Below are 17160 nucleotides of genomic sequence, written 5' to 3'. Positions count from 1 at the left end.
TCTGTGACATATGTGGTTCTCTCTATTCTCACTTGACCATCTGAAAATGTATGTGACATTGAGCCCAGGTTGGGTGCAGCACTGCAAGCTAGCCACAGCTGCTTCGGTGTGAGTTCCATCCTGGCACCTGAGTGACCCACTTAGCTCAGCAGACCTCTCCTGACCCACCCGCTGCTCCCCTCAGCAGTATGCTTCATCAGTCTGCCTGTTCTGCTCCCCACTCTGTCTCTGGTGAAGCCTCTCGCCACGCCTGCACCTCTGGCCTGTGTGCCACTTTTGTATGCACAAATAAATAAATCTTTAAATAATAACAAAATAAGATTTCAATAATGTCACACTTCCTTTAAAACGATGTATATCACACTTTTAGTCACAAACCCTCAAACAACTGGCCATGTTCTTTCACCTCTCAATGTCCTCTTCCCATTCTGTTCTACTTTACCAACAGCCATATACTTTTAAGAACGATTTCAAATGGCACAACGGTCTGTAAAATCACTCTCAACTTCTCAGGTAAAGCTTCCAGCCTCTCTCCTTAACATTTTGGTAGCGCACATACAATCCCTGTCACTCGTTACCTCACTCATTACCCTTAACACTGACCTCTGGTGAACTGTGAGCATCACGTGTGTAGGAACCTGAGCTATTCTGTGTTTTTTATCATAGTAGTCCCAAGCACCTAGTAAATGTCCTGACACATGAACTTTATTAATATAATTGTTGAATATTCTCCATAGGAATACTGTCTTCATACCATAACTACGCAAATAATTTCATTACTGTGAAATTATAATTGTGTGGAAGCAAAAGGAACTTAAAACCACTTATTCTTCAATAATGGGATTTTGTACTGTTAGATGCAGCTGCTAGCAATGATAATTTCAGATTAAAAGGCATAAAATACACAATTCAGTAATCACTAAAGGAATTATTTCCATTTTATCTATTTCCTCCTATTTCTCTCTGATCTGTGCATTAAATGTGAAAGGCACGAAGGGCGACTCTGTCACTTAATGTTTCCATGATGTTTGTGCTTCCAAAGGAGCCATAGCATGGGAGATAAAACCTTAGTCATACTTCTAAGCCCCAGGTGAGTCTCACCAAGAGTCCATGAGTTAAACAACTGATGTTGGTTGGATTGATATGAGTATTTGCCTGTTTCACCTTTTCCCAAATATACTATAGAAATAAATCTGTCTAGAAACCAACCTGTAGTTGTTCTTCAGTGAAGCTTCTTTCCCCTTCACTTTTCATGTTGACATATTCAATGATTAGAATCCACAATTTTCAAATTTAACCTAATAGATAACCAGGTGATGACAATTAAATTTAGATCTTATGAATTTATTTCTTGTTACCTTTCAATCTGAAATTAGCATTGCTAACAGCTGCATCTAACAATACAGAATCCCATTATTGAAGAATAAGTGGTTTTAAGTTCCTTTCACTTCTACACATTATTTTGCTATTGTCACTGTGCTTATTTTGATATATAAAATTAATCTTCCATGAATGTGTTCATATTAACAATTTCCCTTAGTACATAAAAGAATTCTAATTGTCACTTTTTCCTTGGCACACTGAGGAAACAGTGCATAAAGAAAATCCAGCAACTAAATAACATAAGTAATAACATAAAATACTTTTATAAAATACTAGTTTATTCATGTGTCAGAATGTTAATTACCTGTTGCCATGTAACTAATAACTACAAAAAATTAAACAAAAATAATTCAACTTGGTCTAAGATTTAAAATGATAATAGTGCCTGTCCTATGAATATTTCAAGGAATATAGTAGATAGAAATTTTCTAATGGATTTGGATGGGCAAATAATAGAAGCTCGGATACTCCTTTTCTTTACTGAAAGTGTCCTTGAAAGAGTTGCCTATATTTACAATCTTCATTTCTTCTTTTCTCCTGCATTTAAAAATCCCTTCAAAAAGAAGAATCAGGACCCCTTAAGGAAACCTGGTGGCCTTCAGCAAGCAGTAGCTGGTGTCTCCTAGCATCCTGATTTTCTAAAATGGAAAAAGGGTAGGTTTGGATGAACTTAATATCTAAAGGCAGACAGCTAAGTGGTTTCTAAGTGTTTAGAAAAAAAGTAATCACTGCTAACCCTAACCACTTGGGTTTCTCTTCCAATAGCACTGTTACATCATTAATTCAAAGGAAAGAAGTCAATAGTCTAAATCAGTTCCTAAAAGGCCTTCCCAGCAGCCCTAGGGAAAAGAAACTATGGCAGTGATGTTGAAGGATAGAACCCACTCAGATATTTAAACAGATTGACATAGAACTTTAATAGAGTTTCAGGAGTAGATTATCATGATTTCATATGTGGATATATCGTGAAAGGATCACCACAATACATTTATCTTTCCTTAGCAACTTTCAAATTTGCAACACCATGTTATTGATGATAACCCCAGGCTGTACATGACAGTCCCTTGAGTTATGTATTTTGCAATGGATGATGGAGGTACCACCACTATGCTACCACCCTTCACCTTCCTTTTCTCGCTGATCTGTTGTCTCTGTGAAGTTAATTTGTTTGCTAGTTTTGGACTTCCGATTCCATATAAAAATTAAAGTAAAAATAAATAAATAAATAAAAAGACACATTCACTACTTTAACAAAATGCACCCCCCTCCCGTATTGCAAAATCCAAATACAATTGTCTTTTTAAAGATTTATTTATTTCTGCAAACAGAACTGAGGTGCAGGCCAGAGGTGCAGGGTCGGTGTAAAGATTCACCAGAGACAGATAGGGGAGCAGAGTGGGCAAACTGACCAAAATACACTGCTGAGGAAGCAGCAGGCAGGTCAGGAGAGGCCAGCTGAGCCATATTGGTAACCCCCATGGGGCTGCATCTGGCTTCATAGGGCGGCACTCTAACCCGTTGCACCACCAGGGAGTGTCACCAAATATTCATTCCTCCATTTACTCAACAAAACAGCAATGTTTCTCACTTTTAACAATTACTCAACAAAATGGCATTATTTGTCACTTTTGACAGACCCTTTGGAATTTTTTTTTTCCTTTAACTTAAAGACACAATATGTTCTTGGATCTTTCCTCTTCACTGACTCTTAGCTCCTCCCCAGATTGAATTTTGTGGGTTATCCTGATATTTAAACAAAGCAAATTATACTAGTGTTGAGAACATACTAAACCACATAACAGTGTGTGGGAAATTACATTGTTGTGGGCTGTAGTCTCTAAGAACCATATGATTAAACTGTCACAAGGAAGAGACTTTGGTGGTCAGTGGGGGCATATGTTTGGAAGTTGCAACCAGGAGCTCTGAAGACAGCTCTGTCACCTAGATAGATATGCCAGTGAAAGAAAGCTCTCTTATCTGATTCTCAACCATATAGAGCAAGTAATTCCTGTATGGAGAATACATGAATCAAAGTTTAGAGGTACCGCATCACTGACTTTAGAGGAATAATGTCTTTATAGAGTTTTATAAAAATAAAAATTGCATCATCATAATTGTAAATGTTAATTAAGAATTGTGTTCAGTAGGTAATTACAATATGATTTGAATTAATGAACAAATGTGAATCCGTATTTATGAGATTTCAACATATGTGTATAAGTACAGCTTTATCATATGGATAATTTTATGAACTTGGATAATAATGGTTAATGGTCATTTTAGTATCTACTAAAAATATTCTTATCCTAAGTATATAGTCAATTTCTATAATAAAATCATCAAATTAAGAGTCACCCACTTCAAACAAATTTTACTTATGTCTACTTATGTCTCATTCTTTCTTCAAACAAATTTTACTTATGTTTCACTCTTTTCCACTTCTATCCAGAATTTAACATTCTGTATTACTTATTAGTTTTATTTTTTAGTTTAACAAATACAGTTTGACTATATATACATATATGTATATATATATACATACATATACATATGCATTTATACATATATACATATAAACATTGGCACTTTGATATATGATGTACTTTTGATATGGTATGTGTGTGTATAAAACATGATAGCTTTATGTTTATTGACACAGCATATATATGAATGGATTAATATTATATGCCCATGCTGTGTTTTTTTTTCTCAATTCATTATTGTAGAAAAATACACTAGTTTATTCTCACTACGGCTGTATTTTATTGACTATTGTACACGTATTCACATTTGAAAACTCACTTTACATTTCCAGATATATTGAGCATTATTAAATACATTAAATATGTCAAAAGAAAGTATTTTTCCCCATATGTCAAGGAATTGCAACCATGCTTATATTTCACTGGATTTTTTTTTTTTCAAATAATTGAGTCATTTGGGAGGAATCTTACTTTTTCAGTAGGTTGAAGTCATACCTACTTACCCATACTTATGTTACATTGTATTTTTTCTGATGCCAGTAAAAATTTTATGTTTTAAAATAAATTTAATTTTGAAAATATGTATGTGGTGTGAGGTTATCTTTCAATTTTTTTAAAATAACTTCAAGTATCACTAACACTGTGTTATTATGTATCCTATTGCAATGGTGAGGAACTCTATTTAGGTACCTGCTGTGTGCATATTGCATATTCTTAGAAGTATTCCTGAATGTTTTAGAAAACAATGTTTACATGTATTTTTAAAGTCATATTTTCAATGATTGGTCAGAAATTAGTGTGTATGTAACATGCAAATTAGCAAAAAAATTCACTTTAAGAGATGTTTGTATTCAGTTGCAAAATTACACCAACTGTCATAAAGTTCCAGCATTTATGGGTCTCGGAAGTGTAAGAATTTACATGAATCTAAACAAATGGTAGAATTTTTAAATAAGTAGAGCATCCTGGCTTTTAAACATGTTTTCATTATATACGCATTTCTAGTTTTGTTTCTGTGTTTACCAAGGTTATTGGTTGATATGAGTTAGTTTTCATTGTATTATAAAGTTCTTCCATCATCTTACATCATCATTACAGTAGACAGTGTGTTTGAGAATGTCAAATGTAGAGTAAGAGGTTCTTTTTATTTTCTGAAAGATTTATTTATGTGTGCATACAGAACTGGGGTGCAGGCCAGAGGTGCAGGGGAGGTGAGAGGATTCATCAGAGGCAGAGTGGGGAGTAGAACAAGCAGATCCAGGAAGCACATTGCTGAGCCCAGCTGCTGGGAGACAGGAGAGATCTGCTGCCCCACGTGGGTCACCTCCCTGGCCAGGGATCCAACTCCTGCTGAAGTGGCTGAGGCTCGCTTTACAGTGCTGAGCTTTCACTCTTTTTGCCACCAGGGAGGGTCTAAGAGGTTCTTTTTAAATTCTGTTCATTGCAAGCAGTGGGAACTTAAGCACTTTAACAAAAAATGTCACATATTTTCTTATCTGTAACAACGCATTACAGCGAGGATTAAGTGAAGTATCTTACTCCATTATCTGGCATATAGCAATGTAATAAATGTCAGCTCTTATCGTGATCAAAAATATGTCAGAAATATCTCCTAAATTAATACCACTCATTACTTTCCCACATGTTTACGATGATAGACAAAATTACATCTCAGAAATCACTAGGCAGCATAACATTTGAAAAAGTTCAAAACAAATTTTTATTTATTACAGTATATAATCATACAATAGACCTTTAAATACCTCTGGAAAATAATTTTACAATTGGAGTTCTGTCAGAATAGCATTCATTCATCTCACTCTCTTGACTATAATTTTTATAAAACTTACATGTATATAGTTGATGCCCACAGTCAGTTGCGATCTAAATTATTTGAAGGTGATACCATACAGGTTTTAGGATTCTCAAACTACTATGCAATAAGTGACTTAAAACAGGTCGGGTTGATTAATTTTCTCTCATATAAAAATTTACTGTATGTTATTTTCAACCTTCTTTTTAACTATAGGTGAGAAGGTCTTGAGAATTGTTTAATTAGGTATGTGATATACATGCTTACTTAACCATTATAACAAATCATTTAGAATACTATATTTAATCCCCAATTAATATTAAAGTATATATGAAAAGTAAATAAAATAAAGGGGAACAGGCACATACCTGGCATTGTGATAAGTCTGTTCATAAAAATAATTTGTAAATGTATTAACCACACATATTCGTAAGGGAGTTCTATTGTTTATTAATTAACTTTATCTTTTTGTACCAAAATTAAATATAATTTTCATATGCAAGATTTTAAAAATACAGGTAAAACTAAGAAAGTTTTCTACATCCCCAAACAAATATACTCTTTGGTAATTTCAGTTTTAGTTGAATACTCGTTTGCAGATCTCATTCTTACAAGATTATCTAAGGAATGGTGGAACATGTGTGTTACTAAACAAAACATTTCCCTAGCATTTTAAAATATTGTATCATCAAGCCAGTGATGATTTATAAGAGTACAGAATTGTTTTTGTACACACTTGTCTGCAGAAAATATTTTCATAGAAATCAAAAAAGCACAAAGAAAAAGTACAATGTATGAACACTGCATTGAAGAGAAGCTGCCTTTATTTGTATTTTTTCTTCCAAACCACCAATGTAATATAGTTAAGTGTTTTTCCTTTTTTGTTGTTTCTTATATTTTTGTTTGTTTGTTTGCATTGATTTTGGGAATGCATGGATATCTCTTTTTAATTTTTTTCTGTTTGTTTGTTTTTTTCCTCTATGTATTGAGATTATCACCTGTGTGAGTTAACCATTATTTCACTAACTCTGGCTAACATTTATGGTTTCTAAAATCCCCTCCATTTTTCCTTTAGTATTTTTTCTTCCCTTCTTTCCTCCCCTTCTTCCTTCCATCAATCTTTTCTTCTTTCTTCCTTTCCTCCTTCTCTCCATTTCCCCTCCTATACCTTCCTCTCCTTCCTCCTTCCTTTCATCAGCATGGAACTAAACAAGTATTTCTAGAACTAAATAGGTAAGGATAGGTTTGGGGTTTGTTTTTATCACACAGTAGTGTATCTTTATTATTTTGTTTAAGCTGTCGACACTACATCCTTCATGAGTAATATTGTCTGTTATTGATAGTAAAGTTTTATAGATGATAAAAAAAAACTGGTATATTTCCTCCTTCTGTTTTGTGGGGGGAAATATGTATTATATTGAAATTATGTATTTCTTGAACCTTACATAAAATACCTACATGTGATTTTTCCTCTCTGGAAATATACTTTTACATAGCCATTGATTATCTTTAGTTACTGTTGTACCACTCAGATTTCCTATTTCTACTAGCCATTATGACACTTTTAAGTCCATCCTCTCTTACTATTTTAACAACATGTTTTTTGTATTTGTAATTATATTTCCCCTTACCCTATTATGACTTTTCTCTGCTTCTACTTTGGTAAATCAATGTTTTCTGATTTTATTTTTTACTAGTCTTGTTTTTAAAGTATTAGTCTGCTATAATTTTAAATTTGTTTTTTTTAATAAAGTGACAAAACAATGTTAGTAAGGTTCATTTTTTAAATTATGAATTCTGCATTTATGCCATTTCCTAAACATTCACTATTTTTACAATTAAGTAAAATTAATTAATAAATGGTAAAATTTCATTTAAATATACTTTGATGTTTTATCTATAATATTTTATGTGAAGTAGTTATATATGAATTCCACATTAGGTTCAGATATAAATTAGTCTTTATTTTCCTTAATTTATGTTTAACAAATCATACTACAGATATTCTATCAGAAGAAAATAATCCCTTGTATAAAGAACTTTATTTTCTATTTTCTCCAATGTTATTTTGGTTTGAAACACTGAACCTTTTAAAGATGATGTGATTTTTTTTTTACCAACTGTTATGCTTTTCTTAGATTAATGATGAAGCCAATTGTTCATCCCTTAGACTTTGACAGCATACAATGAATTCTGACAACTTTCTCCCACTCCAGCTCCTGAATAACATGTAATTTCCTTGATATGACAAAATATCATTTTAGCATTCATGCCATGCCTTGCTGTTCATTTTTCATTTTTCTGTAAGTTAATGAGTTCTAGCAAAGAGTGCCTTCATAAAGTTGTCTTTTGCCAAAAGTCCTTCTACAGCATATGGAGCAAGTGACACGCGACAGCATTAAGGAAATTTGTTTGAAACCAAGCTCGAAAGTATGCGTGGGAACACTAAATACATCCCTGTGTGTTTTGCAGACAATCCTGCACTGCTGAGCCATGTCACAGTGGGTATTAGAGTCTTGGATGTCAATGACAATCCACCCGAACTTGCCAGGGAATATGATATTGTTGTCTGTGAAAATTCTAAGCCTGGGCAGGTAAGTGAATTGTTTCCTATCATGCAAGCAGAAGAAATTCAAGTAACCCTATTTCTATTCTTTTGTATAAGCCTAGAAGTCCTCAAATGAAAATAATTTTATAAAGCTTACATTTAGGCTGAAATAGATTTTTTGAGCTTCATAGAAAAATATAATTTTTCTGGATCCCATACGTAATTAAAAAAAAATCGAGTTCTGGTATGCACACATTTATCATGCCAGTACTATTGTTTTGAATGCCTTTTGGGCACCCTATACTGAGGAGGAAACAGTGAATGCTTCTGACCTCACGAAGCTTTGAGACTCATTTAGGGAAGAGGAACTGATTTGGTCTTTTTTTTTTTTTTTTTTTTGTGAGAGCCTGATTGACACATAAGCAACCAAGCAAACATTGGATGATATCATACTGAACTCTGATTAATTTTACGACACAACAAGGGTGTGTGTATTACTGGGTTGGGAGGGGAAGGAAGGAGAGATGAGCTTAAACATGAACATGCCATGGATGTAATTCAGCAGTCAGGGAGCCTGGAGTATTGGAGGAAGGTAACAAGGGACAAGAGTGAGTGGGAGTCTGGAAGGGCAAGTTCATTTGTCCCCTCTGCTGCAGTACAACTTATCGCCTGCAGGGGGCGCAATCTTGGGAGCGTACAGGCCAAAGTAAAAATAACTCTCAAAGTCCAAGTAGTGACGGGGAAAGGTCACTAGAGGGGGCACGTGTCTGGAGATGCGACTGCTACCTCTAGAGCAAGTCCACCTTTATTCGGGTGTCCGATTCAGGCAAGGGGGGCAAGTCCAGAGGAATGGGTGGGGGAATGTGCTTGTTGTGGGCGTGAACTGGAGGGATGCACAATAGTCTGGCACAATCCAGGTGAGAGTAATAGGGGCTGTTGCTTCGGGCTGGTTCATTGTTGCTGCTGATGAAAGATCCCATCTCCATTGCCTGTTAGCACTTCCTGCAAGGTGGTTTAGCTGGTTATGCTGACCTGGCCCTACTCTCTGCCTGCTGTTTTAGCAGATATCCTCCTACCAAGAATTTTGTCCTGAGGAAAGGTTCTCTGTCTGACCTTACATTAGCTTAATAAAGCAGCAGTAACTTTTGGAAGAACAAGGGGTCTGGGGTTCCATGCAAGTTATACAAATTCAGCAGCTTAAAGCAATACCCACTTATCATGCCAGTTTCTGGAGGTCAGATGTTGCTCATGACTTGGCTGGGTCTTTACAGGGGTTTCATTGGCTAATCTAGGTGTCCATGACCAGGCTTTATCTCTGCTGAGGCAGACAAATCCTCCAAGAACAGGTATCAGCAATCTTGGTTGCTGCTTTTTTTAAAGATTTATTTATTTATGCATACAGAACTGGGGAAGGGGTACAGACAGAGGTGCATGGGGTGAAAGGATTCACCAGAGACAGTAAGGAGCAGAGCAGGCAGATTGACTGACATACACTGCTGAGGGGAGCAGCAGGTGAGACAGGAAAGGTCTGCTGTGCCATGTGAATCAGCTTGCTGGCTGGGGACTAAACAAACTGGTGCTGCAGTGTCTGTGGCCAGCTTTATAGTGCTGAGACTTAACCCGTATGCCGCCAGGAGGGCTTCAACTCGGTATTGTCACTAGGCTCTCAAAGTCTCTCTCCTAGCTTTCTGTTTTACCCTCTCTGCTAACCACCTAGACTTTCTTGCTCTCCTAAAGTGAGTTCTGGGGCATAAGTGCTTTCTTCTCTGAAATGAAGAAAATTGTCAAAATTCTGGGGCTCTTCAGAAACTTGAGATTGTGTGAGTATATGTCTAGATAAGTCTCAAATCCCTTATTCTCCTCACTGCATTTTTCTAGACAGGGCTAAATTTCTGATAAGCATTTTTTGAGTGGGTATGTCCCATTCACCATATCATACATGTCTTATCTTCATATACCAGTTGCTGTTTTTAGATTGCGGTCATTAGACTTAGCATCCTTAAATTCTAATTTATATTGTTATGTTATTACTTCTTTTTACTGTTCAAAAGCTAAATTCACCTTTAGCATAGTTGCTGTTTTTACTAGTGTATGATTTAAATGTCACTATAAGACAATTGGATTCTTTCCTGTGGCTTGAACATTTATTTCCAACCCGTTCACTAAAATGAACTCAAACTTTCCATCACGGGTATAAAAATTACTGTAAAGTATTATTTATTGGATCTATATTTAAATCAGTCATTGACAATCTCTGTGGTCAAGTGTATGATTAACTCATTACAGGGAAAATGGACTGAATTTTCCTGTTGTTTAATTTTGCAGTCTTTGGCTCATTTAACCTGATGCTTGTAACATTTCTGGAGAAACTTCCTGTGTTCTGATACAGGGTTGAATCGGGAAATCTATTTAAATAATGACTTGTGAAATAGGTTTTCTGATGCATATTTGTATTTCCTAGCTGTGTGACAGTTCCTCTTTCTATAACAGTTGCTTTCCAAATTACAGACATTTCTGTTATGGATGCTGTGTATAACAGCAGCATGTGGCTGTGGTAAAGAGATGGGTCTCTTATGAAAACAGAGGTTTAAATCACATATAACTTCAGATTTCAGGTCGACTCAGGTGTCCAAATAAACTGAAACAATACGGTTCTCTGACTTAATGTATTTTCCTATTCTAAAAAAAATCCTTTAAGTGTCTGGCAAAAGAAAATCAGGTCCATATGAAATGCGATGTCCTTTCTCAGAGTGGAATGAATTTGAAAAATAGTTTGCATGTATCTATACTTGGATACTCTTTGAAAAAATAAAAAGAATGCTTTTCATTTTATTCATATTGAATTTTCCCTTTGGGCCTCAATTATTTTTAAGAAATAAACTTAGAAAACATGACATTTTAAAATAAATTGTAAATGATATCTGGTTCTCCTACAATAAAACTTTATATGAAAGCTGTTTATTAGATTAGTAAAAATTTGACACCATGTTTAAGTTGATGCACATTTAACTTACAAAAGTTACATAATTATGAAGTTAATGTATGACCCATTTGAGATTATATTATGAAGCAAACTCAATTAATTTAAAAGAATACAATGCATTTCTCAGAAATTCTTTATTAATTGAAATATTTAGTCATTTATGAAAGAGTAAGTTATTTGTGGAAATTTATAAAATGTTTTCCCTATTAAGTGCTCTAGAAGCAGTGGACTATGAAAAATACATCTAGAAAGAGAAGATATGTGTATTTGATTAAAAAAAAATCCTTCCAAAATTGACTCCTTATCTGTGGACATTACCAAAAAGTTCTGCTGATATCATTTACCACTTATAAATACCAAATAGCAATTTGGATGTACCTTCTCCCCCGGAAAGAATAAATCTGTGATTTTGCAAACATCTTTAAAACTAATAGAACACCTTAGTTAGTCCTTACGGCACACATGCATGAGAAGGGCTAAATTCAGTCAGAGGGTGGAGCCAGAAATGGACCCCCTGTGCGATCACTTGGCCTCCAGATGGGCGGGTGCCGGGTCTGGAAATCATACCCGAGACAAAAGGCTTGAGAGTTCTGATGATGGAGACCTGACAAATACCTAAAACTCTGCCAGAAATTTAAATATTCTAAAAATCATTAAACCTGTTATCTTCTTAGCTATATTTTCTAATAAATTTCTGAGGAAACAATACTTTTTTTTAAATAAATCTTCCTGTTCAAAGAAAAACATGATTATTCAACCAGAAAAAAACGACCTTCATCTTAAAAACCACTTTCAGATTTTGATACTTTAATTTCCCCTTCGCTCAAAGGTGCTCACAGGTACAGGACATGAGCGTGATATTCAGCCCCAGAAGTTCTGAACTCTGGAACACTTCAAGCACTTGAAAAAATTGTCAGACTGCTTTTGATTATCCTTCAGTTGAACATACCCCATGTAGTTGAAACCCATAATGAGTAGACCAAAAGAATACACACAAGACACTGGCTGTGTTTCAAGTTAAAAAGAAGCAAAACAAGAAGAAAATTGTCAATTCACAAATAAATAATATGGCGGGAAACAGAAGGGGATGGAGAGTTCTGGGAGGTGGGACAGGGATCTGGATCTCTTGCTCACAAAGCAATTTTTTTTTTTTAAAGATTTATTTATTTGTGCATACAGAACTGGGGTACAGGCCAGAGGCTCAAGGGTGGTGAGAGGCTTCACCAGAGACAGAGTGGGGAGCAGAACAGGCAGATCGGTGAAGTACACTGCTGAGGGGAGCAGCGGGCGGGTCAGGAGAGGTCCGCCACTCCCTGTGGTCACCTCCGGGGCAGGCGGGGATCGAACTCATGCGGAAGTGGCTTTAGCTTCTCAGTGCAGTGCTTTAACCCGCTGCGCCACCAGGGAGGGCCTCACAAAGCAATTTTTAAGGAGCGGAAGGATACAGAGGAGTGAGATATGGTAGAGATCACTTACTTTATCCTAAAGTGCTTTCTTCACTCGCACTTCAGGAAAACACAGGCACCCTGGCTCTTTCCTTCTAGTTCTACTCTGCTCCTCAGCTCCTAACAGCCGACAGACTCGGGATGTGAAGAGTCTAAAATTGACACTTTCACTTTGATATATTTTGATGGATTATTTCACTTCTGAGACCTTGAATATTCCTCGAAATCCTATCTGTTTTGAAGTGGACACACTATATGTCACGGCAAGAGACTTTTTTTTTTTAAGATTTATTTATTTATGCTCACAGAACTGGGGTACAGGCCAGAAGTGTGGTGGGTGAGAGGACTCACCAGAGACAGATCAGGGAGCAGAACAGGCAGACTGACAAAGTACACTGCTGAGGGGAGCAGCGGGCCAGACAGGAGAGGTCTGCCTCGCAATGTGGGTCAGCTCCCTGGCTGGGGATGGAACCTCTCTCTAGTAGCCTCCGAGAGCTTCATAAGGCGGTGCTTTAACCCATTGTGCCACCAGGGAGAGCCCAAGAGACTTTGTTTTTAATGGTTCTCATTTCCCCTTGTTTTAATTTCCCTAAGTTGGAGCGTATGAGCTGGAAAGATTGGAATAATTTTGAGCATGGGAAGTATTGTCTTGCCAGTTCCTTGGTGTGTGTGTGTGTGTGTGTGTGCGTGTGTGTGTGTATGTGTGTTATGCTTTTTGTAAAAGTATAAGGACTACTACAACTTTTGGAATTTATATTCTGCTCTTAGGGCACCTGGAATATGTTCTTTATATATTCTGAATTTCCCTGCTTTTTATTTTGCCTTAAGTTAAAAATTTGGAATTGCTTCTCTCAACCACTAGGCATGAAGTGTGTGCAATGAAATTATGAAGGATCTGGTTTTGTCTGTGACCTTCTGTTACAGATTTGAGACACGTCACCACCCTTCAGGGACTGAGCTTTCTCATCTCTACAGTACAGGGACTAGATCATGACCTAAAAGGTCTCTTAAAACAGCAGACTAACATAAGATTTCACTGCTTTTGCATTTCCTAACTGAGAACAGCATATACTACAGGGCTGTTCTACACCAACACTGGAATATTTGTATTTGTACAAACAATACTTCATGTCTCCTCAAACAGGTGTTCACACACAGTCTTACAGCGAATTGGCCCCAAGGCATTGTGGGTGATAAAGATATTTAAATGTTTGTATCATGCTAGAAAATGGAATGATTATAATGTTATAATGTTTCCTAAAATCTAATGCAGAGAAGAACAAATGAATTGCTACTTTTACTAGATTAATTTGAAAACACTCAAGGTAGACAAAGGGATCTTTTATTTATTTAGTTATTTTTGAAGATTTACTTATTCATGCATATAGACCTGCGGTATAGGCCAGAGGTGCAGGGGTGGTGAGAGGATTCACCAGAGGCGGACCAGGGAACAGAATAGGCAGAGTGATGAAGTACACTGCTGAAGGGAACAGCTGATGAAACAGGAGAGGTCTGGTGCTGCACCATGCGGGTCATCTCTCTGGCTGGGGAATGGAACTCTTACAGCTGAGCTGCAGATAGCTTCATAGTGCTGTACTTTAACTTGTTGCACCACCAGGGAGGGTCTAAGGGATCTTTTAAAAATCTTTTTTTAGGTTAACAATTAAAACTGTTATCATTAAAATTAAAGGATTCAGCCAAATTAGCTATTAAATATTTGCTTTTCTTTAGGTTATTCATACCATCAGCGCCACTGATAAAGATGATTTTGCCAATGGAGCAAGGTTTAGCTTCTTTCTTGATGAACACCTGTCTACGAATCCAAACTTCACTCTAAAGGACAATGAAGGTGAACATAAATACATTCTTTTGTTTGTTGTTTATGTGATGCTACCTGGTCTGACTTGATATGGGATAGGCCTGAGTGGTTTTGCTTTATACTTCTATCCCTGTGAACAGCTTGCAAATAAGCATTCAAAGTCAGTTTGATTTTAATGTGTTATGATCTGTGAATCTCTTGTATTTAAAATTGAGCCATATGTACAAATATCTTTCATTGAATTTATTCAGAATCATCCTTTAAACAAGAAATGTACATGTAATGTGCTCTTGGGCAAATTTTAAGAGGAATCTTAGCTGACAAATATGTTTATGAGGGCAGCTGCTACGAGGATGAAAAATTTAAATGAGGAAAAATGAAAAATATACCCTAGGGACAGTTAGAAAAAGAAATGCAATGTTTGAAATCATCTTGCATTAGCAAAACTATCAAGATGTGCTGTAGAAATTATATTTCCCCTTGTTATTATGAATATTTCACAGAATATGGCTAGCTAAATATGCATAATTGCAGAGTATGGTGGAAATTTGAATTATTTTTTGCTTAAGTTTCTATAGTCTGTAGAAAAAAAAAAAAGAAAGAAAACCATAATTTTGTTACTACAGAAGATCCATCCCAAAGTAAGTTCCTGAAAGTTGAGTACTAATTCCTCTTCTGTCTGTACCAGCAGCATTAAGATTCAACAGTGCAACATTCTGATTAACAGCAACTTTCTTAAACTATCTTTGATCCCCTGTATCTGAAGGTGTTATTATTTGAGCATCCACATGCCTCGGAATCACATGAAACAAACACATCCAGGCAGGAATAAACTTTCATTTCTTTTTTGTACCCCTGATGGAAAAACATTTTCATGCAGAGAGAAAATATTACCATGAAATGATGACCCAGTAAGACATTTTCTTCATTACCTCTGTTTCTTTAAATTATCATAGGAAAGAGTCCATAGTTTGCATGTAGCCTTAACAAGATATGTGAAAATGCAAAGCTTGTTTTTCTCTCGTTTTAACTTGCCTGAGATAGTCCTACTCATGGCAAAGTGATGTTGTGTGTGGCATGTTGTATTTCATTGACTGTTGTACATGTGTTCACAGCTGAACAGCTCACATTACAGTCCTAGACATATTAGTTTATGAATTATATCTAAGTATGGGAAAGGGAATTATGTTTTCCTATATATCACGGAGTTACACCCATACATATATTTCACTGGATTAATTTTTTTTTCAAAGAATTGTATAATTTGGGGGGACTTTTACTTTCTTAGTAGATTGAAATCATACCTGCCTACCCATAGTTAGAGTTCATTGCAATGAAATTTTAAAATAATGCTAATTAAAATATTTATGTGGGATTTTTTCTTTGGGGGGGACTTTACTGAGATGGAATTTGTATAGAACATGCTGTGAATTTAAGGTATACCATATGTTGACTTAATAATTTAAATATTGCAAAATGATCACTACCGTAGCTTTAACTAACACATCCATCATGTAACTACCACTTCTTTTCTATGGTGAGAGCACTTAACACCTACTATTCATTTCTCTATATGATATATTTATTAGCTATACTTTCTTTCTGTACATTAAGATCACATAATCTGCTCATCTAATAAGTGTATATTAATGTGCTTTGCCTAATATCTTTCCAATTCCCCAACCCTCAGGCCCTGGTAGCCACCAACCAATCTGTTCTTTTTCTCAAAATTTAATTTTTTTAGATTCCACATATAGTATACATTATTTGTCTGAAAACAATTTTAATTTCATGATATTACAGTTAAAATTTGCCTTAAATATGTATGATATGCAAGTTATTAACCCATGTGAATGACTTCAGAAGTATTTCCAAAAGAAACAAGAGGACTTTATAGTTGTTGAAAGCTGTATTATGACTAAAAATCCTTCTTACCAGATTATTGTATCTAGGTTTGTGAATGTAATGAATATACACAAAAGGCCCTAATTCAGAGATTTCACAATGTTGCCAGATTTCAGTGTTGAAAATTCATATTTAAGGAATTCCCCTCAAAATAAGCACACACTTTTAAAGGATTTATAATGATGATATGTATTTGGATTTTTTGCTCATTCATTTATAGCATTTTTTTTTTCTAGAATAAAAGTGTCACCAGTGGTTGTTTGGGGGAAGATAGGGATTTTTACTTTTCTCTCAATCTCTATTATTTTCTTATTATTGAGGTAACTGGTTTAAAACACTCTTTCACTCTGTGAAATTTAGGGGAATAGGTTCACACCTCCTCAGATGTATGTCACCCCACCACACGCATGAACAAAGCATCCAATCTCTTCGCCACAAACCTCAGGGCTTTCTCCTACTTAGTTCGATCCCCAAATGTCCTCTACCTACAGTAACCTTCATTCTTCGGTTATATTTCAACGGTTAGTTTTGCTTTAGCTTTGTTGCCTTAGTTTTGTTTCTCCATATTCCACATTTTAGTGAAATCTGCCAATAATTGTCTTTTACCTCCTGTGTATGAATCCTTTAGGGAAACGCAAATCAAAACCATGAGACACCATTTCACATCTCTGAAAACGGTCCATAGCAAAAGCCCACAAACAGCAGTGCTGATGAAGGTGTGGGAAAAAAATCAACCTCAACACTGTTGTTGGAAATGTAGGCTGGTCCAGTTGCAATGAAA

The 17160-nt window shown here is 35.7% G+C and overlaps 1 protein-coding gene across 6 annotated transcripts in view; it reads left to right on the top strand.

Annotated features, from left to right (window-relative positions):
* Positions 1-17160, top strand: part of CDH18 (cadherin 18, type 2) — a 658667-nt gene that overhangs the window by 616766 nt on the left and 24741 nt on the right. For all 6 annotated transcript variants that reach the window (XM_012721823.1, XM_012721820.1, XM_012721821.1 and 3 more), the window contains 2 exons: positions 8152-8273; positions 14387-14504. In XM_012721823.1, the coding sequence (XP_012577277.1) occupies positions 8152-8273; positions 14387-14504 (240 nt within the window). The remainder of the gene's footprint in view (positions 1-8151; positions 8274-14386; positions 14505-17160) is intronic.

This window comes from Condylura cristata, unplaced genomic scaffold (assembly GCF_000260355.1).
Source record: "Condylura cristata isolate star-nosed mole 26May11 unplaced genomic scaffold, ConCri1.0 scaffold00007, whole genome shotgun sequence".
Taxonomy (NCBI): Eukaryota; Metazoa; Chordata; class Mammalia; order Eulipotyphla; family Talpidae; genus Condylura; species Condylura cristata.
This window is presented reverse-complemented; position numbering and strand designations above follow the sequence as displayed.